The sequence below is a fragment of the Pristiophorus japonicus genome, chromosome 6 (genome assembly GCF_044704955.1).
Source record: "Pristiophorus japonicus isolate sPriJap1 chromosome 6, sPriJap1.hap1, whole genome shotgun sequence".
Taxonomy (NCBI): Eukaryota; Metazoa; Chordata; class Chondrichthyes; family Pristiophoridae; genus Pristiophorus; species Pristiophorus japonicus.
This window is the reverse complement of record NC_091982.1, coordinates 199,257,133-199,284,194: the sequence shown is the minus strand read 5'-3', so window position 1 is coordinate 199,284,194 and position 27,062 is coordinate 199,257,133. Positions and strand designations below refer to the sequence as shown.

The window sequence follows — 27,062 nt, the reverse complement described above, 5'->3', positions numbered from 1 at the left end:
CGCAGGGTCACCACTTCTGGAGTCCTGTAATAAAGAGCTAAGGTCACAGAGTGGCCTTGTTCCTGGAATGTGCCTCGTGTGGTTTCATGCTGTAGAGTAAGCACTCAACAAATGTGAGGTATTACATTTTTGTAGGAAGAATAGAGAGGTCACTTATTATTTGGAGGGTGCGAGTCTATGTCGGGTCGAGGAACAAAGGGATCTCGGGCTACAAATACACAATTCAATAAAAGTTGTGACGCAGATTAGCAAGCCCATAACAAAAGCAAACTAAGCACTAGGATTTATTTCTAGAAGTATAAAATTGAAAAGTAGGGACGTTATGCTAAATCTGTATTGGACCTTGGTTAGACTACACATAGAGTAACACATCTAGTTCTGGTCACCATGTTATAAAAAGGATATAGAGGCACGGGAGAGCGTGCAGAGAAGATTTACAAGGATGATACCAGAAATACAAGGGTATACATATCCGGAAAGGATGAACAGATTGGTTCTCTTTTCTCTTGAAAAAGGAAGGTTGAGGATTGACCTAGAAACATAGAAAATGGGTGCAGGAGTAGGCCATTCGGCCCTTCGAGCCTGCACCACCATTCAATAAGATCATGGCTGATCACTCCCTCAGTACGCCTTTCCTGCTTTCTCTCCATACCCCTTGATCCCTTTAGCCGTAAGGGCCATATCTAACTCCCTCTTGAATATATCCAATGAACTGGCATCAACAACTATCTGCAACAGGGAATTCCACAGGTTAACAACTCTCTGAGTCAAGAAGTTTCTCCTCATCTCAGTCCTAAATGGCCTACCCCTTATCCTAAGACTGTGTCCCTTGGTTCTGAACATCCCCAACATCAGGAACATTCTACCTGCATCTAACTTGTCCCGTCCCATCAGAATCTTCTAAGTTTCTATGAGATCCCCTCTCATCCTTCTAAACTCCAATATACAAAGGCCCAGTTGATCCAGTCCCTCTACATATGTCAGTCCTGCCATCCCGGTAATCAGTCTGGTGAACCTTCGTTGCACTCCCTCGATAGCAAGAACGTCCTTCCTCAGATTAGGAGACCAAAACTGAACACAATATTCCAGGTGAGACCTCACCAAGGCCCTGTACAACTGCAATAAGACCTCCCTGCTCCTATACTCAAATCCCCTAGCTATGAAGACCAACATACCATTTGCCTTCTTCACCGCCTGCTGTACCTGTATGCCAACTTTCAACGACTGATGAACCATGACACCCAGGTCTCGTTGCACCTTCCCTTTTCCTAATCTGCCGCCATTCAGATAATATTCTGTCTTCGCATTTTTGCCCCCTCACATTTATCCGCACTATACTGCATCTGCCATGCATTTGCTCACTCACCTAACCTGTCCAAGTCACCCTACAGCCTCTTAGCGTCCCCCTCACAGCTCACATCGCCATCCAGTTTCGTGACATCTGCAAACTTGGAGATATTACACTCAATTCTTTCATCCAAATCATTGCTGTATATTGTAAAGAGCTGGGGTCCCAGCACTGAGCCCTGCAGCACTCCACTAGTCACTGCCTGCCATTTTGAAAAGGACCCGTTTATCCCGACTCTCTGCTTCCTGTCTGCCAACCAGTTCTCTATCCACGTCAGTATATTACCCCCAATACCATGTGCTTTGCTTTTCCACACCAATCTCTTGTATGAGACCTTGTCAAAAGCCTTTTGAAAGTCCAAATACACCACATCCACTGGTTCTCCCTTGTCCACTCTACTAGTTACATCCTCAAAAAATTCAAGAAGATTTGTCAAGCATGATTTCCCTTTCATAAATCCATGCTGACTTGGACCGATCCTGTCACTGCTTTCCAAATGTGCTGCTATTTCATCTTTAATAATTGATTCCAACATTTTCCCCACTACTGATGTCAGGCTAACTAGTCTATAATTACCTGCTTTCTCTCTCCCTCCGTTTTTAAAAAGTGGTGTTACATTAGCTACCCTCCAGTCCATAAGAACTGATCCAGAGTCGATAGACTGTTGGAAACTGATCTCCAATGCATCCACTATTTCTAGGGCCACTTCCTTGAGTACTCTGGGTTGCAGAATATCAGGCCCCAGGGATTTATCAGCCTTCAATCCTATCAATTTCCCTAACACAATTTCCCGCCTAATAAGGATATCCTTCAGTTCCTCCTTCTCACTAGACACTCGGTCCCCTCGTACTTCTAGAAGGTTATTTGTGTCTTCCTTCGTGAGGACAGAACCAAAGTATTTGTTCAATTGGTCTGCCATTTCTTTGTTTCCCATTATAAATTCACCTGAATCCGACTGCAAGGGACCTACGTTTGTCTTCACTAATCTTTTTCTCTTCACATATCTATAGAAGCTTTTGCAGTCAGTTTTTATATTCCCGGCAAGCTCGTACTCTATTTTCCTCCTCTTAATTAAACCGTTTGTCCTCCGCTGCTGAATTCTAAATTTCTCCCAGTCCTCGGGGTTTGTTGCTTTTTCTGGCCAATTTATATGCCTCTTCCTTCGATTTAACACTATCCATAATTTCCTTTGTTAGCCATGGTTGAGCCACCTTCCCAGTTTTAATTTTACTCCAGACAGGGATGTACAATTGCTGAAGTTCATCCATGTGATCTTTAAATGTTTGCCATTGCCTATCCACCGTCAACCCTTTAAGTATCATTTGCCAGTCTATTCTAGCCAATTCACATCTCAAACCATCGAAGTTACCTTTCCTTAAGTTCTGGACCCTAGTTTCTGAATTAACTGTGTCATTCTCCATCTTAATAAAGAATTCTACCATGTTATGGTCACTCTTCCCCAAGGGGTCTCGCACAACAAGATTGCTAATTAGTCCTTTCTCATTACACATCACCCAGTCTAGGATGGCCAGCTCTCTAGTTGGTTCCTCGACATATTGGTCTCGAAAACCATCTCTGATACACTCCAGGAAATCCTCCTCCATAGCATTGCTACCAGTTTGGTTAGCCCAATCAATATGTAGATTAAAGTCACCCATGATAACTGCTGTACCTTTCTTGCATGCATCCCTAATTTCTTGTTTGATGCTGTCTCCAACCTTACTACTACTGTTTGGTGGTCTGTATACAACTCCCACTAGCGTTTTCTACCCCTTGGTATTCCGTAGCTCCACCCATACCGATTCCACATCATCCAAGCTAATGTCCTTTCTTACTATTGCATTAATTTCCTCTTTAACCAGCAATGCCACCCCGCCTCCTTTTCCTTTCTGTCTATCCTTCCTAAATGTTGAATATCCCTGGATGTTGAGTTCCCAGCCTTGGTCACCCTGGAGCCATGTCTCCGTGATGCCAATTAAATCATACCCATTAACTGCTATCTGTGCAGTTAATTCGTCCACCTTATTCCGAATACTTCTCGCATTGAGGCACAGAGCCGTTTTTGTGGCCGTATTTGCTTTTTGCCTTAGGTTTCTCTGCCCTCCACTTTTACTTTTCTTCTTTCTATCTTTTGCTTTTGCCCCCATTCTACCTCCCTCTGTCTCCCTGCATAGGTTCCCAACCCCCTGCCATATTAGTTTAATTCCTCCCCAACAGCACTAGCAAACACTCCACCTCGGACATTGGTTCCAGACCTGCCCAAGTGCAGACCGTCCAGTTTGTACTGGTCCCACCTCCCCCAGAACCGGTTCCAATGTCCCAGGAATTTGAATCCCTCCCTTCTGCACCATTCCTCAACCCACGCATTCATCTGATCTATCCTGCGATTCCTACTCTGACTAGCACGTGGCACTGGTAGCAATCCTGAGATTACTACTTTTGCGGTCCTACTTTTTAATTTAGCTCCTAGCTCCCTAAATTCATCTTGTAGGACCTCAGAGGTCTTTAAATTTATAACATTTTTGATAGAGTGGATACAGAGAGAATGTTTCCACTTGTCGGGAAGAGCATACTAGAGTCCATCAATATAAGATAGTCACCAATAAATTCAATAGGGAATTCAGAAGAAACATCTTTACCCAAAGAGTGGTGAGAATGTGGAACTCACTACCACAGGGAGTGGTTGAAGTGAATAGTATGGATGCATTTAAGGAGAGGCTAGACAAGCCGATGAGGGAGAAGGGAATAGAGAGTTGTGCTGATAGATTTAGATGAGGAAAGACGAGAGGAGGCTCAAGTGCAGCATAAACGCTGGCATGGACTGATTGGGCTGAATGGCCTGTTTCTGTGCCGTATATCCTATGTAATCCTATGTAATTATCTGATGTCCACACATGGGGACTTCCAGTGATTAGCAAAGGGAACCAAGCACACACGAGATCAAACTGGGACCTTCCAGGGCTACAGCTCAACTACTTAATGGAGTTCTGATGAAAGGTGATTGAACCTTGGGTCAAAAATTGCGGCCTCGCCAGTTGTGTACGACGTGCACACGCACCTGAAAAGGCCTCGCAAATGCCGAGTCTCGGCGTGCAATGCTGAGAACCGGCTTTTCCGATCTGTGAAAAATAATTTTGACAGATCCAACACATCTGCGCAGGAAGAACATCCGCAGGACAGAGATTGTGCTGTTTGCCCAACTCTTGCCCAGCAAATGTCCTTCAAACTCTTATGCTTGATAAAAGCAGGCATGTAGCCTACTTTTACCAGTGTAAGAGTTTTAAAACATAGAAAAATTAAACTTAATCAATCACTCATTTTTATATTAAAAACCCTGCCCATTAAGGTAAGTTTATTTTTAACCCTATTAAAACACAATATAAAAAAATTCAAAAAAAATATTTTTTTCTAAAACATTTAATTACATTCAATTTCAATTAATTTTAAATATGTGAGGTGTGCTTTTTTATTGTGTTGTGTTTCTTTTTTTAGAGGGATATTCTCATTGATAGTAATGGGAGCTCGTAAAAACAGAGCTCCCATTATTATCAATGAGAATACTACATAGTGATTGGTGGTCCAGGCCAACATGATTCCAGGCTGCACATACGCTCCTGGAGGACATGTTCCTGTATGCTGTACAGCAAATGGAGGCCTCTGACTGGAATCCTACGTTCCTCCAGAACCGGCAGGTATTTTTATAAAAACATTTTGAGTCAGAGGCATTCATCCGAAGGAAACCTCCAACCACAAATTTCCCCCCCTTAACTCTGTTTCTCTCTGCACAGATTCTGCTGAGTATTTCCAGCATTTTCTGGTTTTACTTAATGGAAAAACTTGTTGAGCCACTGGGGAGCTAAATAGAGGAATTTACTGTACACTTAAAAATATATTTTAATGCCAGGCTTTTGTAATAAGCATATGGATGCCTACCTCTTTCTCGGCCTTGTCCAGCTCCTCTTTTAGCTGGTGTACCTCCTGCCATGTTTCTCTTATCTCTATTGATTTCTGCTGTATTTCAGTCCTCAGTTCCTCAGTCATGGAATTTACATTGTTCTGTTTCTGTTTTAACTGCGTCTCTAGCTGAGAAATGATCTTTACCAGGTTACAGATTTCATCATCTTTGGACTGCTCTCTCTCCAGTGTCTCTTGAAGCTTTTTCTTCATCCTGCTTACTTCCAACTGTAATTCTTTGGTGGCAGCACTGATTAAGCCAGAAACCTAACAAAAAGCATCCAAAACTTAATCCACATAGAAAGCTAGTAGAGTTGAAATATTAAATGTCCCAATGCTTGGATCGTATTATCCTCCAATTTGTAAAATTATCAGAAAAACAGTTAAAATTATTTTAATTATACTGATGATCCAACAGCTGTGTTTTTGTAAAGTAATGATGAGTAGTTCTTTTTGCTGGAAGGCACCATGATGGTAAGAGTGATGTGAAACTGTATCTCATAGGGCTTCATTTTCCCCAGTGATTTGTGCCGTTTTTTGGCGCATTCCGCTTTTTTTGGCCTAAGTTAAAAAATACAAGTTTCCTCAATCAATGTGCGCCAGTAAAACTCAGTTAGTTACAATTTTTTAGGTTCGTTTTTTTTGTGTCATGGGGACGTAACCTGCCACCCGTGCCAATTCTGGCCAGTTAACCAAGTTTGGCCAGCTCCGATTTACTCCAATTCTTCTTAGGATGGCGTATGTGGCCTCTGTGGAAAAACCTTTTGGTGAGTGAAGAAAATCGGTGCAGGTAAGTAAATCAGCACAGCAGATGCCCGGACAGCAGCAGCAGAGAGGTGACAGAGAGTGGGAGAGAGAGGGGGGGAAGTCTTTCAGGCATAGTTAGGTGCGGGGACTGGGAGGGAGGGGGTCATTCGGCCAGGGATAGGTGCAGGGATTGGGACATGGAGGCCATTCGGCCTGGAATAAGTGTGGGGACCGGGTCCAGGAAGCCATTCGGCCTGGGATAGGTGCGGGGACCAGGAGGCCATTCAGACAGGGATAGGTGCGGGGACCGGCATCGGGAGACATGTGTTAAACTGAAGCCCAGTTTTCGTGTTCAGGTGGATATAAAAGATCCCACGGCACTATTCAAAGTAAAGTCGGGGATTTCTCCCAGTATCCTGGCCAACATTTATGCCTTAACCAACACCACTGAAACCAGGTTAGCTAGTCATTTATCTTATTGCCATTAGTAAGATCTTCCTGTTTGCAAATTGGCTGCCATGTTTCCCTCCAGAGCAACAGTGCCTACACTTCAAAAAATAATTTGCAGGCTGTAACGTGCTTTGGGAAGTCCTGAAGACATGAAAGCTCTATATAAAAGGTGGTCATAAATGGAGGTCCTTCTTTCCTTCCTTTCTGAAACATAAGGGAAAACCAGGAAATGGCAGATATGTTACGAGAGTGGATTGGATAATGTCCACAATAAGACATATTGTACATGAACTGTGAAGAAATGAGTTTGATGGGGTTAAGGGCTTTTACATATTCCATGCTGTCTTATGTTCCTTACATCCAAAATACGTCTTAAAGTCTGAATGCATGAAAATATTGAGTTGTTTGATATTTAGTACATAATGGCATTATCCATATATACAACTTATAATGATGCTCTTGTGTTGTACTTTATACATTGGCTTTGGTCTTTAGCCATTTTAATTGCTGTTATCCACTGTATGACTAGAATTAGGGGAGACTAGAACTAGGGGGCATAATCTTAGAATAAGGGGCCGCCCATTTAAAACTGAGATGAGGAGGAATTTTTTCTCTGAGGATTGCAAATCTGTGGAATTCGCTGCTTCAGAGAGCTGTGGAAGCCATGACATTGAATAAATTTAAGACAGAGATAGACAGCTTCTTAACTGATAAGGGATTAAGGGATTATGGGGAGCAGGCAGGGCTGAGACCATGATCAGATCAGCCATGATCGTATTAAATGACGGAGCAGGCTCGAGGGGCCATATGGCCTACTCCTGCTCCTATTTCTTATGTTCTTATTATTATGTTCATAATAAAGTGGTGTAACTGAGTACTGTAGACATGAGTAAGTGTGACCTTAGTTCCTTTATTCTACTCTAGAGTGTTGGTACAACATGGGAGGCTTGCTTATATACAGTGCTCCCAAGGGATGCTGGGATCCCTTGTGACTCCAACAGGTACGTCCTCAGGTGGCGGTACAGTACTGGTTACATAGGGTTGCATATATAACATCACTCCCTCCCAAAGTCAATAGTACACTTATTTACAGGGTGAGATGATCTGGGGCCTTTCACTCCCTAGTCGATCGTCTCGGTACAAATGCAGGTGTAGGTGAGTTGGTTGGTTCTTCGCTGGGTTGCTGGGGGTGGTGAGTTCAGCTTCATGGTCAACCGTGATGTCGGTTGCCACTTGTGTGTGTGGGGGAGGGTCAAAGCTGGTGGTGTCCTCTTCGGGTTGCTCGTGGCTGTCTGTGAATCGCAGTTTGGTTTCGACCAAATGCTTTCTGCACGTTAGTCCATTTGTGAGTTTTGGCTTCTTTGGCTATGACAGTGCCAGCAAGCCATTTGGGACCATGTCCATAGCTGAGTATAAACACAGGGTCATTGACTTCAATATCGCGTGACAAATTTGCGCGATTGTGGTACATGCTTTGTTGAATCCGTCTGTCCTCGTCGTGATCATGGAGATCAGGGTGGACAAGAGAGAGCCTTGTTTTGAGCGCCGTTTTCATGAGCAGCTCGGCTGGGGGAACCCCGGTGAGCGAGTGGGGTCTGGTGCAGTAGCTGAGCAGGACTCGGGACAGGCGGGTCTGCAGGAAGCCTTCTGACAAGCATTTCAAACTTTGCTTGATGGTTTGGACTGCCCATTCTGCCTGGCCATTGGATGCGGGATTGAACGGGGCAGATGTGATGTGTTTGATCTCATTTCGGGTCATGAATTCCTTGAATTCAGCACTGGTGAAGCATGGCCCATTGTCGCTGACCAGGACTTCAGGCAGGCCATGCGTGGCAAACATGGCTCGTAGGCTTTCGATCGTGGCAGTGGACTTGCTTACAGACATTATTACACATTCAATCCATTTTGAATAAGCGTCCACAACCACCAAAAACATTTTGCCTAGAAATGGGCCAGCAAAGTCAACGTAGATCCTGGACCACGGTTTGGAGGGCCATGACCACAAATTTAGCGGTGCCTCCGTCCGTGCATTGCTCAGTTGAGAGCAAGTGTTGCATTGGCGCACGCAAGACTCCAAATCTGAGTCGATGCCAGGCCACCACACATGGGATCTGGCGATAGCTTTATCATTACTTGGCCTGGGTGGTTATTGTGTAGGTCGCGTATGAACGTTTCCCTGCCTTTTTTAGGCAGAACCACGCGATTACCCCACAAAAGACAGACTGCCTGTATGGACATTTCATCTATGCGCCACTGGAATGGCTTGATTTCTTCCTGCATCTCTGCTGGGACGCTGGACAATAGGGGATCCTGGCTGGTTCAGGTCCTAATCTGGTGGGCCGTAACGGGTGACTTTTCATTTTCAAATGTATCATCACCAAGAGCAAGTCTGCAGGCTGTGCCATTTCCACCCTGGTGGTGGGCGATGGTAGCCGACTGAAAGCATCAGCACAGTTCTCTGTGCCTAGTCTGTGGCGGATTACATAGTTACATGCAGACAACGTGAGCGCCCATCTTTGGATGCGAACAGTGACATTGGTCTTAATCCCTTTGCTCTCTGAAAATATGAGCAGCTTATGGTCAGTTTCCAACTCAAACTTAAGACCAAACAGATACTGGTGCATTTTATTTACCCAGTAAACGCATGCCAGAGCTTCTTTTTCAATCATGCTGTAGGTCCTTTCGGCCTTGGACAAACTCCTGGAGGACCGGTTGCAATGTTCCCGATTCGTTTGCTTGTTGTAACACACACCCGGCCCCATACGAAGACACATCGCAAGCTAGCACTAAACGTTTACATGGGTTATACAGAACAAGCAGTTTGTTGGAACATAACAGATTTCTGGCTTTCTCAAAGGCAGCTTCTTGTGATTTCCTCCATACCCAGTCATCTCCATTGCGTAACAACACATGTAGGGGTTCAAGCAAGGTGTTTAACCCGGGTAGGAAATTACCAAAATAATTGAAGAATCCCAGGAACGACCGCAGCTCCGTCATGTCCTGTGGTCTCAGCGCCTCCGTCTTGGCGTCAATGGGTCTGATGTCGTCTGCCGTGATTCTTCTCCCTAAGAACTTGACCTCTGGCACCAGGAAAACACACGTCGAGCATTTCAACCTGAGTCTCACATGATCTAGCCGACTTAGAACCTCTTCCAGGTTCTTCAAGTGTTCGATGGTGTCCTGACCTGTGATCAAGATGTCGTCCTGGAAAACCGACTTTAGCAGGCTCTCCATGTTCCTTTGAAAAATCGCCGTGGCTGATTAAATCCCAAACGGGCATCTATTGTAGATGAACAGATCTTTGTGCGTGTTGATGCAGGTGAGGCCTTTCGAGGATTCTGCCAGCTCCTGCGTCATGTAGGCCGAGGTCAAGTCCAATTTGGTGAATGTCTTTCCTCCTGCCAGGATCGCAAATAGGTCATCTGCCTTGGGTACCGGGTACTGATCCTGCAGCAAAAAACGGTTAATCGTTACTTTATAATCCCCACAAATTCTGACCGTACCATCACCCTTGAGAACTGGAACAATCGGACTGGCCCATTCATTGAACTCCACCGGCGCGATGATGCCTCCTCACTGCAGCCTGTCCAGCTCAATCTCCACTTTCTCTCGCATCATATATGGCACCATCTGTGCCTTGTGGTGGATGGGTCGTGCCCAAGAAACTTCCAATGCCTGGCTCAAACGACGATGGAAACTTGCTCAGAACCTGGGCACATGAGGAGTCGTCGACGGACGAGATCGTTCGGATGTCATCCCAGTTCCAGCGGATTTTTCCTAGCCAGCTTCTGCCAAACAGTGTGGGGCCATCTCCTGGTACAATCCATAGTGGGAGTTCATGCACTGCTCCACCATAGGAGACTTTTACTGCTGCGCTGCCAATTACAGGGATCAGCTCTTTAGTGTAAGTTCTTAGCTTGGTGTGAATGGGGCTCAGCTTGGGCATGTGTGCCTTGTTGCACCACAGCCTGTGATAGGCCTTTTTGCTCATGATAGACTGACTCGCACCCGTGTCCAATTCCATGGATACTGGAATTCCATCCAGTTCGACTTTCAACGTGATCGGTGGACATTTCGTGGTGAAGGTGTGTACCCCGTACACTTCTGCCTCCTCGGTTCGAGTCTCTAGTTCAGTGTGATCCGCCATGGATCGATCTTCCTCTGCAACGTGGTGGTTTGCAGGGTTTGCAGCTCGTCTACACATTATCCGGAGGTGTCCCATTGTTCCACAGCCTTTGCACGCATAGTGTTTGAAGCGGCATTGATGGGCTCGATGATCACCTCCGCAGCGCCAACAAGGTGTTAACTGCCTCGCATTCACACTTGATGGCGGACTCTGAGTCATCTGAGGTCATGCAGCTGCAGGTGTGTATGTTCTGCCATATGCATTCCTGCCTGAAAACGACTTTACTTTATGTACAATACTTCCCGAAACCTCTTTATGCTGCAAAATTTGTTTGGTGTTATCGCTGGTGGACATAAATGCCTGGGCTATCGTTATGGCTTTGTTCAGGTTTGGTGTTTCAACAGTCAATAGTTTGCGAAGGATAACCTCATGGCCAATGCCAAACACAAAAAAGTCTCTTAGCATTTGCTCCAGGAATCCATCGAATTTGCATTGTCCTGCAAGGCACCTTAGTTCGGCGACATAGCTCGCCACTTCCTGGCCTTCAGACCGTTGACATGTATAAAATCGATACCTTGCCATCAGAACACTCTCCTTCGGATTTAGGTGCTCCCGGACCAGCGTACACAGTTCTTCATACGATTTGGTTGTTGGTTTCACAGGAACAAGAAGATTCTTCATGAGACCATAGGTTGTTGCCCCGCAGATGGTGAGGAGGATTGCCCTTCGTTTGGCAGCGTTCTCATCCCTTTCCAGCTCATTGGCCACGAAGTATTGGTCAAGTCGCTCCACGAATCGTCCCCTCGTCACCAGTTGTTAGGTTCATAATAAAGTGGGTGTAACTGAGTACTGTAGACGTGAGTAAGAGTGACCTTAGTTCCTTTATTCTACTCCAGAGTGTTGGTACAGCAAGGGAGGCTTGCTTATATACAGTGCTCCCAAGGGATGCTGGGATCTGGGATCCCTTGGGACCCCAACAGGTACACCCTTAGGTGGCGGTACAATACTGGTTACATAGGGTTGCATACATAACGCTTATGTTGTAAATGGACTAGGGATCTTCTGTTGTGTATTAAATCTGATGAGCCATTGGGCGAGGCCAATCTCAGCTTTAAACTGAAATGGCTTCCAAAGCTTCTGTCCTTTATTATGAATGAAATAAAGATGCTGAAAGATGAAATTTTCTCATATTTTAAATTATATAGATTTTGGATATTAAGGGAATCAAGGGATATGGGGATAGTTAACGAAAGTGGAGTTGAGGTAGAAGATCAGCAGAGCAGGCTCGAGGGGCTGAATGGCCTACTCCTGCTCCTAATTCTTATGTTCTTATGTTCTAATTCATGGATTGATTGGGTGTCACACATCTACAATGTTGTTGTGTGTTTCCTACATTACAAGTGACTACATTTCAAAAGTACTTCATTGGTTATAAAACATTTTGGGATGTTCTGAGGTAATCAAAGAACTCTATAAATGCAGTCTTTCTTTTGTTTTCTTTTATATGCAATTGGCTGCACCTACTATTTAAATTGTATTTACTAATAGTGAAGGTTAGATTTTCTAAGGGTTTGACTTTGCAATCAAAGATTATGGTGTTTATGAGACTAATTCCAAATCTGAAGATCTGATCCAACAATCTGCGCACATGCCTCCATAGAACATTGTGGAATAAAGAGTCAACCTCCCACTGTATCATCAGAGACTAGAGGAAGCCATGCTACAGGTGGAGAGATCTGTATCTCCAGTCTTTAGCATAGTTTTCAGAATCCTAAGATGTGGCCCTCACTGTTTCCTATGGAGTTATTTTATGATACATAGGGGCACTCCATATTGTTGATGCCACTGGAGAAGACTATCAAAGTGGGAGACTAACATCAAGGGTTTCCATCGGACAGTAAAATGTCAAAGAAAATTGCAATGAGTACATTATTTTTTAAATAAAACAGGAAAGTACTTTGAACAAAATAAACATCTGCCTTAGATGTTGGAGAAGTCCAGAACCAGGGGACATAGTCTAAAGATAAGGGGTAAGCCATTTAGGACTCAGATGAGGAGAAACTTCTTCACTCAGATAATTGTTAACCTGTGGAATTCCCTACCGCAGAGAGTTGTTGATGCCAGTTCGTTGGATATATTCAAGAGGGAGTTAGATATGGCCCTTACGGCTAAAGGGATCAAGGGGTATGGAGAGAAAGCAGGAAAGGGGTACTGAGGTGACTGATCAGCCATGATCTTATTGAATGGTGGTGCAGGCTCGAAGGGCCGAATGGCCGACTCCTGCACCTATTTTCTATGTTTCTATGTTCCATTGCAAATTATTTAAAAAATATCACTGGGCTATTGTTTCAGATGTCATTGTTGATTCTCTGAATTAAAAAAAAAGTGTTGTGATGTTCATAGAAAGCAACCAGAGTGATAAAAATGTAGTGTGATGATGTTATTTCCATGAAATATGAAAAATAATTGATGGAGATATCAATCTGTATAGCATAGTTCTAATAACCAATGTAAACTCTCTTATGAGATTGTTTATATTCCAGAACGTGTGAAGTGTGTACAATGTTATGAATCTTACGAGCCATTTGTCCACAAATCTATTTCATAACAAAAACCCTAATGACAAAAAAAAATTGGATGAAAAATTAAACATTTTCAAAACAACCCATATGAATAATGAGACTAGGACTATTGTGTGCTGCATATTTTTTTGCATATGTTGTATACTTAGGATGCTTATATTCACTGATCTGTTATTCATGTATACAAATGCACACAGTTGTGAGATCATAGCATTTTAGAAGCCATTTTGATCAAGATCTATCAGAAACCTTTGCCTGTAGTGTCTTGTGCTCTTCTTTGTATTTACTTATTAGTTCATGCTGTTTTTGTCTCTCAATATCCATTTCAAACTTGGCTTCTTCCTTCATCCGTAGTGCTAATTCCTTAAGCTCTGTGGCGTGATGGGAATGCTGCTTGGATAGCTCCGCATCTATCTGGAGAAAAAGCAATGAGCAATGCTTACTGCTTAGCATCATGCCAATGTAAACTTCCCCTTACAAATACTAGTCACTGCATTTTTGTGCTAACGCTGTGACATTTACTCAACAGGGGAAAAGTTATTTCAAATCAGCACATACCCCCTTTTTCCTTATTGAATTTTATTTTTTTTTACTGTTAAAACGAGCAGGCTTTAGCAGTTTTTTAAACAAAGCATTATTATGGCTATAACTACAACATTAGTTTTAAATGAATGAAAAGATCAATCTATTACGTTTGCTAGTGTGTGTGGAATGATTTTGGAATAAAACTCTTACTTAGGTACTCCAAAGTGGCACACCTGTTGCTGAACTGCTTACATGCAGTTTTGTTAGTTAGCATATTGGTTCCAATAGCCACAGATTTTCAATATCCAACCACTCAGCATGTAAATGAACAGTTGGAATAGCCAGGGTTAAAACACCCAGAAGAAGAGTCTTCACACTATGCACTGTAAAGAGACTCATTAACAAGGTTAGCTCTTAATGTGATGCATTTCAGCTAGTGAGTCTTTGATTTTGTGCATCTTTATAATAAAATGTCTTGCCTCCATCATGTACATAAAGTCTGTTGCCTGCCTTTTAATTGTAGAGCTGTCAGTCAATTTTCTTCCGTACTGAGTAAGTGTTTTAAGTATTTTTTTCATCTTTCTAAATGGTTGGTTTCTCCCATCCATAGGCAGTCCCTCGGAATCAAAGAAGACTTGCTTCCACTCCTAAAGTGAGTCTTTTGGTGGCCGAACAGTCCAATGCGAGACCCACAGACCCTATCACAGGTGGGACTGACATTCGTCGGGTGAAGGGGGGGGTGGGACTAATTTGCTGCACGCTCCTTCCGCTGCCTGTGCCTAAGCTCATGGCGTTGAGATTCAAAGAGTTCAATGCCCTACCGGATGCATTTTCTCCACCGAGGGCGGTCTTTGGCCAGGGAATCCCAGTGGTGATGTCGCACTTTACCTGGGAGGCTTTGAGGGTGTCCTTGTAACGTTTCCGCTACCCACCTTTGGCTCGTTTTCCGTGAAGGAGCTCCGCATAGAGCAATTGTTTAGGGAGCCTCGTGTCTGGCATGCAAACTATGTGGCCTGCCCAGCGAAGCTGATCGAGTGTGGTCAGTGCGTCAATGCTGGGGATGGTAGCCTGGGCGAGGACACTGATATTGGTGTGCCTGTCCTGCCAGGGAATTTGCAAGATCTTGCGAAGACTTCGTTGGTGATATATCTCCAGCGACATGAGGTGTCTTCTATACACCATCCATGCCTCTGGCCTATACAGGAGGGCGGGTATTACTACAGCCCTGTAGACCATGAGCTTGTTGGTAGATTTGAGGGCCTGGTCTTCGAACACTCTTTTCCTCAGGCAGCCAAAAGCTGCACTGCCACACTAGAGGCAATGTTGAATCTCCGCATCAATGTCTGCCTTTGTTTTTCCCCGAGGTATGGGAAGTGTCATGTATGTACATGCTGTTTGTAGCCACCAGATGGTGTCATTGTTGGAGGCCACTTAGCAGCACGCACATGGTGCTGCTCTGGTATAAAAGGCCAGCCATTTTGTGAGTCAGTTGTACCTTGCTTAGTTAAACAGTACTCAGTTTGAACCTTTATTGCATACATAACATTTGGCGACGAGAATACAAGAACCTTTGTTTGCAAAACGAGCACGATTGGATTTTTAGAGCGATTTGTGGAGGGAAAAGATTGGGCAGACTTTGTGAGCCATTTGAACCAGTACTTCGTGGCCAACAAAATGAAGGGGGTCGACGATGCAGATCGGCGCCGGGCCGTGTTCCTCACTGTGTGCGGTTCAAAGATCTACAGTCTGATAAAGAATCTACTCATACCTAGTGATCCAACAGAGAAAACGTACGAGGATTTGTGTACGTTGGTACAGGAGCACCTCAAGCCAGATGACGGCATCATCATCTCGAGATACAGGTTTTATACACACGTTCGATCAGAGGGCCAGAGCACGGTGGAATTTGTTGCCATCCTAAGACATCTACCGGGGCCGTGCAAGTTCGGGATGGTGTTGGCAGACATGCTGCGGGACTTCTTTGTTATCGATATCAACCACGTGGTGATCCTGCACAAACTTCTAGCGGTGGAGGAGTTGGATTTAAAAAGGGCCATCCAGGTCGTTCAATCATGTATGACGACGGACAGGAGTTTAAAGCAAATATCGGTGAAGAACCGAACCTTGGCAAGTACTATAAATGCGATTGATTTGGCATTCGGCAGAGCAGCACATGGCAGGGCCTATCCGGCTGCGTTCGCGAATGATTCGGCGTTAGGCAGAGCGGCACATGGCAGGGCCTATCCGGCTGCATTCGCGAAACCTGTGGCTGCCCAAAGTCCGCCAGCGGGAATGTATCTGTCTTCTCCGTGTTGGCGTTGTGGGGGAAATAATTGGCACCAGCCGATTTAAGCAATATAGTTGCAAAGGCTGTCTGAGAGTGGGGCATCTCCAGTGCATTGTCCGCGAGCTACGACACACCACGTGGAGGATGAGAGTCAGACTAGCGTGGATCCGGATATGCAATTCGAGATGCCAGAGGAGGAAGTGTATGGACTGTACTCTTTCATAACCAAGAGTAAACCAATTTTGATTAACGCGAAGTTTATCGGAATACCAGTATCGATGGAACTGGACATGGGGCGAGTCGATCGATCATGAACGAGAGGGCATTTAATAAGCTGTGGGATACTAAGACTAAGACTGTGAGGCCCAGGATGAGCCCTGTTAAAGCCAAGCTGCGCATATACACCAAAGGACTGATAAAGGTGATTGGCAGTGCACAAATTAATGTGTCGTATAACGGTGCAGTTCACGAGGTACCACTGTAGATTATTCCAGGCAATAGCCCAACGCTGCTCGGCAGGAGCTGGTTGGAGAAAATCAGATGCGATTGGAACGACATAAAGGCATTGTCATCGGAGGAAGACACATGTGCCCAAGTATTGAGCAAGTTCCCCTCGCTGTTCGAACCGGGTATCGGCAACTTCACGGGAGCCAAGGTGCAGATCCACGTGGACTCAGATGCAAGATCCGTCCATCATAAAGCTCGGGCAGTGCCGTATATGATGAGGGAGAAGGTCAAAATTGAACAGCTTGAAGGGATCATGTCACCGGTCGAATTTAATGAATGGGCCAGCCCCATTGTTCCTGTGCTGAAAAGTGATGTCACACTTAGAATCTGTGCAGACTACAAGGCTACGATCAACAGGGTTGCGAAACAAGATCAGTATCCATTACCGAAGGCTGATGACTTGTTTGCGATGCTAGCTGGAGGGAAGTCGTTCACAAAACTGGACTTGATGTCGGCCTATATGACGCAGGAGTTGGTCGAGATGTCGAAGAGACTTACATGCATTAACACACACAAAGGTCTGTTTATTTACCACAGGTGCCCTTTCGGAATTCGCTCAGCTGCAGCAATATTCCAGAGGAATATGGAAAGTCTACTGAAGTCCATTCGCAGAACTGTCATGTTCCAAGATAACATCCTGATCACTGGTCGTGACTCCAAGGAACATCTGAACAACCTGGAAGTTCTACTGCGTTTGGACAGAGTGGGACTCAGACTTAAACTCTCGAAGTGCGTCTTCATGGCACCGGAGGTCGAATTCCTCGGGAGGAAAATCACCGCTGGTGGTATCAGACCTACTGATGTGAAAACCAAGGCCATCTAGAATGCACCCAAGCCGCAGAACGTGACGAAGCTGCGTTTGTTTCTGGGTCTACTCGACTACTTTGGTAACGTCCTATCTAAATTGAGCACCTTACTTGAACCACTGCACATGTCATTGAGAAAAGGCAACAACTGAGTGTGGGGCGCATTGCAAGACAGAGCTTCCGAGAAAGCCACCAATCTGCTTTGCTCGAATAAACTGCTGGTACATTATGACCCATGTAAACGTTTAGTTTTGGTCTTTGATGCATCGTCATCTGGAATTGGTTGCGTGTTACAACAAGCCAATGAGTCGGGGAAACTTCAACCTGTCGCGTATGCATCCAAAAGTTTGTTTAAAGCAGAAAGAGCCTACAGTATGGTAGAAAAAGAAGCTTTAGCGTGTGTACAGTGTTAAAAAGATGCATCAATACCTTTTCGGTCTGAGGTTTGAATTAGAAACCGATCACAAGCCGCTCATTTTGTTATTTACTGAGAGCAAAGGTGGGCGCTGACATTATCTGCCTATGATTATATCATTCGCCACAGACCTAGCAAAGAGAATTGTGTCGATGCTTTGAGCCGTTGCCCACATTGGAGGTGGAAACGCCACAACCGGCAGATTTAATGTTAATCATGGATGCTTTTGAGAGTGATGGTACCCCGGTCACGGCTCAACAAGTTAAGACCTGGACCAGCCAGGACCCGATATTATCGGTGGTAAAGGGTTGCATCCTCAAAGGGGATTGGTCTGCCATACTTAAGCAAATGTGCGAGGAGACCAAACTGTACATTTGTCGCAAGGACCAACTGTCTATTCAAGCAGATTGCATATTGTAGGGCAATCGAGTTGTAATGCCTAAGAAAGGGAGAGAAAAGTTTGTGCGTGAGTTACACAGTACGCATCCTGGTATAGTGATGATGAAGGCCATTGCCAGGTTCCACGTATGGTGGCCAGGAATTGATTCTGAGCTGGAAGCATGCATGCATCAGTGCAACACCTGCATGCAGCTCAGCAAAGCACCAGCGGAATCACTGCTGAGTCTGTGGTCATGGCTATCCAAACCTTGGTCCAGGATCCATGTAGATTTTGCAGATCCCTTCCTGGGCAAGATGTTTTTAGTGGTGGTGGACGCTTATTCGGAGTGAATAGATTCATAATCATGTCATCCAGTACATCCATGGCAACCATAGAGAATCTCAATGTCATGTTCGCAACACATGGTCTGGCTGACATAGTAGTGAGCGATAATGGGTCGTGCTTCACCAGTCAGGAGTTTCAGGAGTTTGTAAAACTTAACGGCATAAAACATGTAAGGTCAGCACCGTTCAAGCCTGCGGCCAACGGGCAAGCAGAACGTGTAGTACAACTTACCAAGCAAAGCATGAGGAGAGTAACCCGAGGGTCACTGCAGATCCGCTTGTCTTGCATACTGCTGAGTTACAGAACAAGACCCCACACACTCACAGGGATCTCGCCTGCTGAGCTCATGATGAAAAGAGGTCTTAAGACCAAGCTATCTCTGGTACACCCGAATTTAAGTAATCATGTTGAATACAGAAGACAGAGTCAACAAGGGTATCACGATCACGCAACTGTGTCATGTGAGATTTCTGTTAATGATCATGTACATGTGTTGAATTATGGTCAGGGTCCCAAATAGATCGCTGGTACGGTCATGGCCAAGGAAGGCAACAGAGTATTTGTTATTAAGCTCAAGAATGGGCAAACTTGCAGGAAACACATGGATCAAACAAAGCTGAAGCACACAGATGAGCCAGAGCAGTTGGACAAAGAAACCGTCGATGACCAACCAACCTATCAGCAGCCTTCAGTGGACTCGAGGGTCATCAGTGAACCTGGAATTTCCATCATGGACTTGTTCAATAACAATGGACTTGCAATTCCTGACATGGCCACTGCCACTCCCAACAAGTCAGCCATCCAGCCACCAGTCACAACAGACTCCGCACACTCACACCCAAGGCCGAAATCGAACTGAGACGGTCAACCCGGGAGCATAAAGCACCGGACCGTCTCAACCTGTGAAAGACTGTGGTAAGATCTCAGAGGAGGGTATTGTCATGTATGTACATGCTGTTTGTAGCCACCAGATGGTGTCATTGTTGGAGGCCACTGAGCAGCACACACATGGTGCTACTCTGATATAAAAGGCCAGCCATTTTCTGAGTCAGGCACTTTGGGCCTAAATAAAGCAGAAGCAAGGTTGTACCTTGCTTAGTTAAACAGTATTCAGTTTGAACCTTTATCATACATAGCAGGAAGTGGTCCACATTGTCGAGGGCTGCGCCGAGAATCTTGATGACTGGGGGGCAGTGCTATGCGGCGAGGACAGGCTGGTGAAGGATCTTTGTCTTACGGATGTTTTAAATTTAATCAGTGTAGACAAAGGATTTAATTAGAACAGGGAAAATAGGGTATGAGAGGAAGCTTGCTGGGAACATAAAAACTGACTGCAAAAGCTTCTATAGATATGTGAAGAGAAAAAGATTAGTGAAAACAAACGTAGGTCCCTTGCATTCAGATTCAGGTGAATTTATAATGGGGAACAAAGAAATGGCGGATCAGTTAAACAAATACTTTGGTTCTGACTTCACGAAGGAAGACACAGGTGGCCTTCCGGAGGTGCTGGGGGATCGAGGGTCTAGTGAGAGGGAGGAACTGAAGGAAATCCTTGTTGGGCGGGAGGTTGTGTTGGGGAGGTTGATGGGATTGAGGGCCGGTGGGTCCCCGGGGCCTGGTGGTCTGCATCCCGGAGTACTTGAGGAGGTGACCCTGGGAATAGTGGAAGCATTGGTGATCATTTTCCAGCAGTCTATCGACTCTGGATCGGTTCCTATGGACTGGAGGGTAGCTAATGTGACACCACTTTTTGGGAAGGGAGGGAGAGAGGAAGCGGGTGGTTGTAGACCAGTTGGCCTGACGTCGGTGGTGGGGGGAGTATTGGAGTCAATTGTTGGGGATGGAATAGCAGAACATTTGGAAAGCAGTGACAGGATCGGTCCAGGTCGGTGTGGATTTGTGAGGGGGAGGTCCTGCTTGGCAGGTCTTCTGGAGTTTTTTTGGGGTGTAGCTGGTGGGGTGGACGGTGGAGAGCTGGTGGATATGGTGTAGTTGGACTTTCAAAAGGCTTGGCAGACGGGGAGCAGAGAGTCGGGATGAATGGGTCCTTTTCGGAGTGGTGGGCAGTGACTGGTGGGGTGCCGCAGGGCTCTGTGCTGGGACTCCAGCTATTTGCAATGTACGTTGATGATTTGGATGAGGGAATTGAGTGTAATATCTCCAGGTTTGGGGGTGACGCTGGGCTGGATGGCGGTGTGAGCTGTGAGGGGGACGCTAGGGGGCTGCAGGGTGACTTGGACAGGTTAGGTGAGTGGGCAGGCGCGTGGCAGATGTAGTGCAGTGTGGATAGGTGTGGGGTTATCCACTTTGGTGGCAAAAACGCAAAGGCAGAATATTATCGGAATGGCGGCAGATTAGGAAAAGGGGAGGTGCAACGAGACCTGGGTGTCATGGTGCATCAGTCATTGAACGTTGGCATGCAGGTGCAGCGGGCGGTGGGGGGGCAGATGGTATGTTGGCCTTCATAGCTGGGGGATTTGAGTGTAGGAGTAGGGAGCTCGTGCTGCAGTTGTACGGGGCCTTGGTGGGGCCTCACCTGGAGTGTTGTGTTCAGTTTTGGTCTCCTAATCTGAGGAAGGACATTCTTGCTATTGAGGGACTGCAGCTGGGGTTCGGCGGACTGATTCCGGGGATGGCAGGACTGACATGTGGGGGGAGACTGGATCGACTGGGCCTGTATTCGCTGGAGTTCAGGGGGATGGGAGGGGATCTCGTGGAAGCATGTAAGATTCTGACGGGACTGGACGGGTTGGATGCAGGAAGACTGTTCCCGATGTTGGGGAGGTCCAGAGCCGGAGGACATGGTCTGGGGATGGGGGGTGGGCCATTTGGGATGAGGAGAAACTTCTTCACTCAGATAATTGTTAACCTGTGGAGTTCCCTACCACAGAGAGTTGTTGATGCCAGTTCATTGGATATATTCAAGAGGGAGTTAGATATGGCCCTTATGGCTAAAGGGATCAAGGGGTATGGAGAGAAAGCAGGAATGGGGTACTGAGGTGAATGATCAGCCATGATCTTATTGAATGGTGGTGCAGGCTCGAAGGGCCGAATGGCCTACTTCTGCACCTATTTTCTATGTTTCTATCTTAAGCATAAGGCCCATGCTTTCATATGCCCTGGTGAATACATCGACTATATCCTGGAGTTCAGCCTCAGAATGTGCGCAGATGCAGGCGTCGTCCGCATACTGCAGCTCAACGACAGAGGTTGGGGTGATCTTGGAGGCGGCGTAGGTTAAACAGCTTCCCACTGGTTCTGTAGTTTAGTTCCACTCCAGCGGGGAGCTTGTTGACTGTGAGGTGGAGCATGGCAGCGAGGAAGATTGAGAAGAGGGTTGGAGCGATGACGCAGCTCTGTTTGACCCTGGTCCGGATGTGGATTGGGTCTGTAATGGATCCGTTGGTAAGGATCACGGCCTGAATGTCATCGTGAAGCAGGCGAAGGATGTTGACAAATTTTTGGGGGCATCCAAAATGGAGGAGAACGCTCCATAAGCCCTCATGGTTGACAGTGTCAAAGGCCTTTGTAAGATCGAAAAAGGCCATGTGTAAGGGCTGGCGCTGCTCTCTGCATTTTTCCTGCAGCTGTTATGCTGCAAAGATCATGTCCGTTGTGCCCCGTAAGGGACGAAATCCGCACTGTGATTCCAGGAGGAGCTCCTCGGCCACAGGGAGAAGACGGTTGAGGAGAACTCTAGCAACAACCTTCCCAGTGGCTGATAGCAGGGAGATTCCCCTGTAGCTGCTGCAGTCGGACTTTTTAAAAATGGTCACGACCACTGCATCTCTGGGATCTCTCGGCATGCTCTCCTCCCTCCAAATGAGAGAGATGAGGTCACGTATCCATGCCAACAGCGCCTCTCCGCCATACTTTAGCGCCTCAGCAGGAATTCCATCCCCACCCCTAGCCTTGTTATTCTTGAGCTGTTTTATGACTTTGCTGACCTCGTGCAGCGTTGGTGTCTCACTGAGGTGGTGGCGGATCGCATGCTACGGGACGGAGTTGAGAACACGCGAGTCAAAGGCAGAGTCTTGATTGAGGAGATCTTCAAAGTGCTCCTTCAGCGGGCCCTGACAGCCTCGGTGTCCTTGATGAGTGTTTCCCCGTTCGTGGCCAGGAGTGGGGTGGGGCCTTGGGTGTTTGGACCGTAGGTGGCCTTGACTGCAATGAAGATCTTCGCATATCATGGCTGTCGGCCAGTTGTTGTATCTCCTGTGCTTTCTCCATCCACCACCTGTTCTTTAGGTCCCGGGTTTTTTGTTGCACCTCAGCCTTGAGCCGTCTGTAATGTTGCTTTGCAGCTCCCGAGTTGGGTTGTTGCTTGAGGCTCAGAAATGCTCTGCGCTTACGATTTATTAGTTCTTGGATCTCCTGATCATTTTCATCAAACCAGTCCTGATGTTTTCTGGTTGAGTAACCAAGTGTCTTTTCACAGGCACTGGTTATGGAGGCCTGGAGGGCAGACCAAGCACTGTGGGCATTCAGCATCACAGGATCATCAAGGCAGCCAGATTAGCTGTGAGGCGCTGGCTGTATAGGGCTCTCTTAAGTGCCCCGGCATTAACTTTTTTGCGGCACTGCTGCTGCTGGACCCTCTGCTCTGGGACTATGTTTATATTGCTGATGGGTCGGATTAGGCGGTGGTCCGTCCAGCAGTCGTCAGCTCCTGTCATGATGCGGGTGATGCGCACGTCCTTGCGATCCCTGACTCGGACGATGACAAAGTCGAGCAGGTGCCAGTGTTTGGAGCGAGGGTGTTGCCATGATGGCTTGAATTTTTCCCTCGCCGGAACAGGGTGTTGGTGATGAGGAGCTCATGCTCTAGACATTTTGTCAGGATAAGGGTACCGTTGGATTTGGCTTTCCCTACCCCCTCTCTGCCAATCACACCTCCCCAGAGGGCTGTGGCTTTGTCGACCCTGGCATTAAAGTCACCTAGAAGGATCAATTTGTCGCCCGTGGGGACACGGGACAGGGATGTCTCGAGGTTGGAATAGAAGCCCTCTTTAGCCTCATCCATTGCATCGAGTGTTGGGGCATACGCACTGATGACTGTGGCGCGTTGGTTCCGGGATAGGTAAGGCGAAGAGTCATGCGGCGTTCGTTAACCACACAGGGGGAGTCTTTCAGGTGGTCGACCAGTTCATTTTTGACGGCGAAGCTGATTCCATGAAGGCAGCGTTCTTCCTCTGGTTTTCTTTCCCAGAAAAAGGTATAACCTCCACCATGTTCCTTGAGCTGGCCTTCCCCTGCCGGCCGGGTCTCGTTTAGATGTCAATGTCAAAACGTCTAAGTTCCTGGGCAACTATGGCGGTGCGGCATTCCGGCTTGTTGCTGTTGGAATTGTCCATGAGGGTCCTGACGTTCCAGGTCCTGAACTTCATATTTGCAAAATAGAAGATGCCTGTGCGTGAGCTATTTTAATGTGGGGTGGCCGTTGCACACCGGCAACCACATGGGATTAGCTGAGCAAGGTCTTGGTCCAGTGGCAAGGGGGTCCAAGACCAGGCACTGTTGTATAAGCCTAATTGCCTACGGTGAAGTGTTGGCCGCAAGTTCGGTGCCAAGCAGCGCCATTGATGGCCCGAGGCTTGGTTGGGGGGCAGGCATTGGGAAGGTCAGCTGCTCGCTGGGGTTCCGAAGGATGTTTTGGAAAGTTTATTCCAAGGTTAAAAATTTCCCCAGAGGTTTCCAAGTTGTTTTAAAAGTTTAAGAGTTTAAAAGTATTTCCAAATTATTTTAAAAAAAAAGTTACACAGGTTGATTGAAGGTTTAATAAATAGATTAAGAGTTGATTAAAAATTTTGAAATAAAGTTCTCCAAGTTGATTAAAAATTTAAAAGTTTTCCCAAATTGTTTAAGAAGTTTAAAAGTTGATTAAAAGTTTAAAAATTGAGTCCCTTCAGCCGGTTCAGCACCGGCCCCAGAGTCCCTTCGGCCGGTTCGATGCTGGCCCCGGGCAGAATGTCCCACAGTACTGCCGGAACACTCCACCCCAGCGTCTTCCTTGTGGCCGGCGGGCCAGCGGGCCTCGAAGAGCCGGCGGGCCTTGAGGAGTCGGCAGGTCCCGGCGGGCCGCGAAGAGCCAGCGGGCCTCAAAGAGTCAGCAGGCCCCGAAGTGTTGGTGTGCCCCAGAAGAGTCGGTGGGCCCCGGCAAGCCTCGGGAAAGCCGGCGGGCCCAGAATAGCCAGCGGGCCCCGGGGTCCCTTCGACCTGGGGTAGAAGCGGGCCAGTGCAGGGCTCCTTTCGGTCCGGTATAGAAGCGGGCCGGTGCGGGGGTCTTTCGGTCCGGTATAGAAGCGGGCCGGTGCGGGGGTCTTTCGGTCCGGTATAGAAGCGGGCCGGTGCGGGGGTCTTTCGGTCCGGGGTAGAAGCGGGCCAGTGCAGGGCTCCTTTCGGTCCGGGATAGAAGCGGGCCGGTGCGGGGGTCTTTCGGTCCGGTATAGAAGCGGGCCGGTGCGGGGGTCTTTCGGTCCGGTATAGAAGCGGGCCGGTGCGGGGGTCTTTCGGTCCGGGATAGAAGCGGGCCGGTGCGGGGTCCTTTCGGCGGGGTCCTAGGAGGTTATCCGCACGTATTGTTCAGCTGGCAGCCACCACCATCTTCTGTATAACAGGGTTGGTTTCCATTCACTAATTATATCACACAAAACATTTCTCCAAAACTCAATTACCCCTTGTCCCCGGTCACAGTACACCAAAAATATTTTACACAATCACATTCTGCCAAAACAAATTCAATGCAATTACAATTCTGGCAAAAAAAATCTCCAAAATACAGCTGATGTGCTAGTTCCGCATGTATCCCATTATATACCTCCAAATGAAAATGTTATTATATAACATCAGGCCTGACCTATGCTGCTGTCTGAAGCACAGCCCTGATCAATTCTTATGTTCCTGATTTGAGTGTCAACAACATTCAGGCAGAAGCTGTGTCAAACTCTGCAGCACATCTTTCTGCTTCAAGCAATGATCAAATCAAATGGGCTCACCAATCAGCCTGACCTAAAATCTGAGCCCGATCACTTGCTTCCTCCTCCCCTCACAAAGGCAGAGCTGGAGTGCTCAATAACTGCCAGCACTACATCAGCAAATAGCAGCCAGCTCACCACAGGAATGGCTGCATACTCAGGGGTGCTTTTGGTTTCCTGTTTTCACTTTCAGGGACTGAAATTTTAAAAATAAGTGGCTGAAGATTTGCGAGCAGGAGTGCAGCAGAAGGACCATGAATCTGGGACTCAGATATACTGAGTCTTAGCCATTCCCACATTTCTGGGCATCATTTAAGGGGCAGAGTCTCCAGCCCCCCCCCCTCCCCCCCAAACAAAGTGGATGGCATAGGATGGGACAGCATGCAGTATGTGCCCAGATTTCCAACATATATATATATGTACTCCTGGTGGGAATGGCCCCTGGCAAGAGTATAATGTCAAAAAGTTATCCCTAAGAAGTAAAATGCTTACAGTAATTCAAAAATTATTCATAATGCACTCTATCTGCTTTAGTTTACTTCTTCTACTGAACACATAGTTAAACAAAGCTACACCAGGAATGTGCATATTGCCATATATGTAGGGTACATAAAGAAAAACAGTACTTTGATTGGCTTACCAGTAAACTAAAACATAAAACCTACATAGCAATTTTTGCCAATCACAGCAGCTGTCTACAGAATAAGTTCTGAAATAACCAGACAATAATCACAAGACTGAGGGCCTGAAATTGGTGGCCTTACCACCCACTGCCGCCGGCTGCCGGCAAATTTTTTAGCCGCTCTCCCCTCGGTAACAAATTTCTCCAGGGCTGCATCTGGCAGGAGTGGAACCGCCCGCTGGCGGCCTCTGGTGGCCAAGTCGCGTTAGTGACCTGCCGCCCGGCAAACTGGCATATTGGTGCGAGTGGGAGTTGGCAGGAGTAGGCGGCAGCAGGGGGAAGAACCGCTGTGTGGAGGCAGGTTTAACCCCAATGGTAAGTAAGAAGACCTGCAAAAAAAGGTGAGTGAACATTTTTAAATGTTATTTCTTTCAGGGTTTTACCTGTATGGGGTCTCCTGAAGGAGTTACGTTGTTTTTTTTAATTGTAAATATGTTTATTTTTCAGTGTTGCCCCCTCCCTGGGCCCAACTCAATCCTCGGCGGCACTTTGGCGAGGAACGCATTTGCAACCGAGATTGGGAGCTCCCGCCCGCTGCTGCCCAGATTGACTGCATAAACCGTTATTTGGCTGCCGGCCGATACTGCCATCTCTTTTAGCTGGATCTTCTTGGCAAAGTACCGCCCGATCTCTCGGAGGCCATCGGCTGTCATTTGAGCAGCACTTGGGCGGGTCTTGGCCTCTACTAAGTTCGGGCATTGAGTTTTTAAAATATGTGTAGGCACTTGCAAAAAGAATTCTGCCATCTCCAAAGTATATGCCTGATATCAGAACTACAACAGCTCATGTGGCGCAGATACACCAGCATAGACCTGATGGGCCAAATGGACTACTTTTGTGCTGTAAAATTCGACATAATTCAAGCATCCTGAGGAATGGCTACACCTGGAGCCTGCAGGTAGGAGAGAGCAGAGGGGACAGGGTACACAGCAAGT

At 46.7% G+C, this 27,062-nt stretch overlaps 1 protein-coding gene across 10 annotated transcripts in view; it reads right to left on the bottom strand.

The window, feature by feature from the left end:
* The window catches only part of lekr1 (Leucine-, glutamate- and lysine-rich protein 1), a 424,197-nt gene that overhangs the window by 8,837 nt on the left and 388,298 nt on the right, over positions 1-27,062 (bottom strand). For all 10 annotated transcript variants that reach the window (XM_070883546.1, XM_070883550.1, XM_070883544.1 and 7 more), the window contains 2 exons: positions 13,457-13,621; positions 5,282-5,569 (listed from right to left, as the gene is read on the bottom strand). In XM_070883546.1, coding sequence (XP_070739647.1) covers positions 5,282-5,569; positions 13,457-13,621 — 453 coding nt within the window. The remainder of the gene's footprint in view (positions 1-5,281; positions 5,570-13,456; positions 13,622-27,062) is intronic.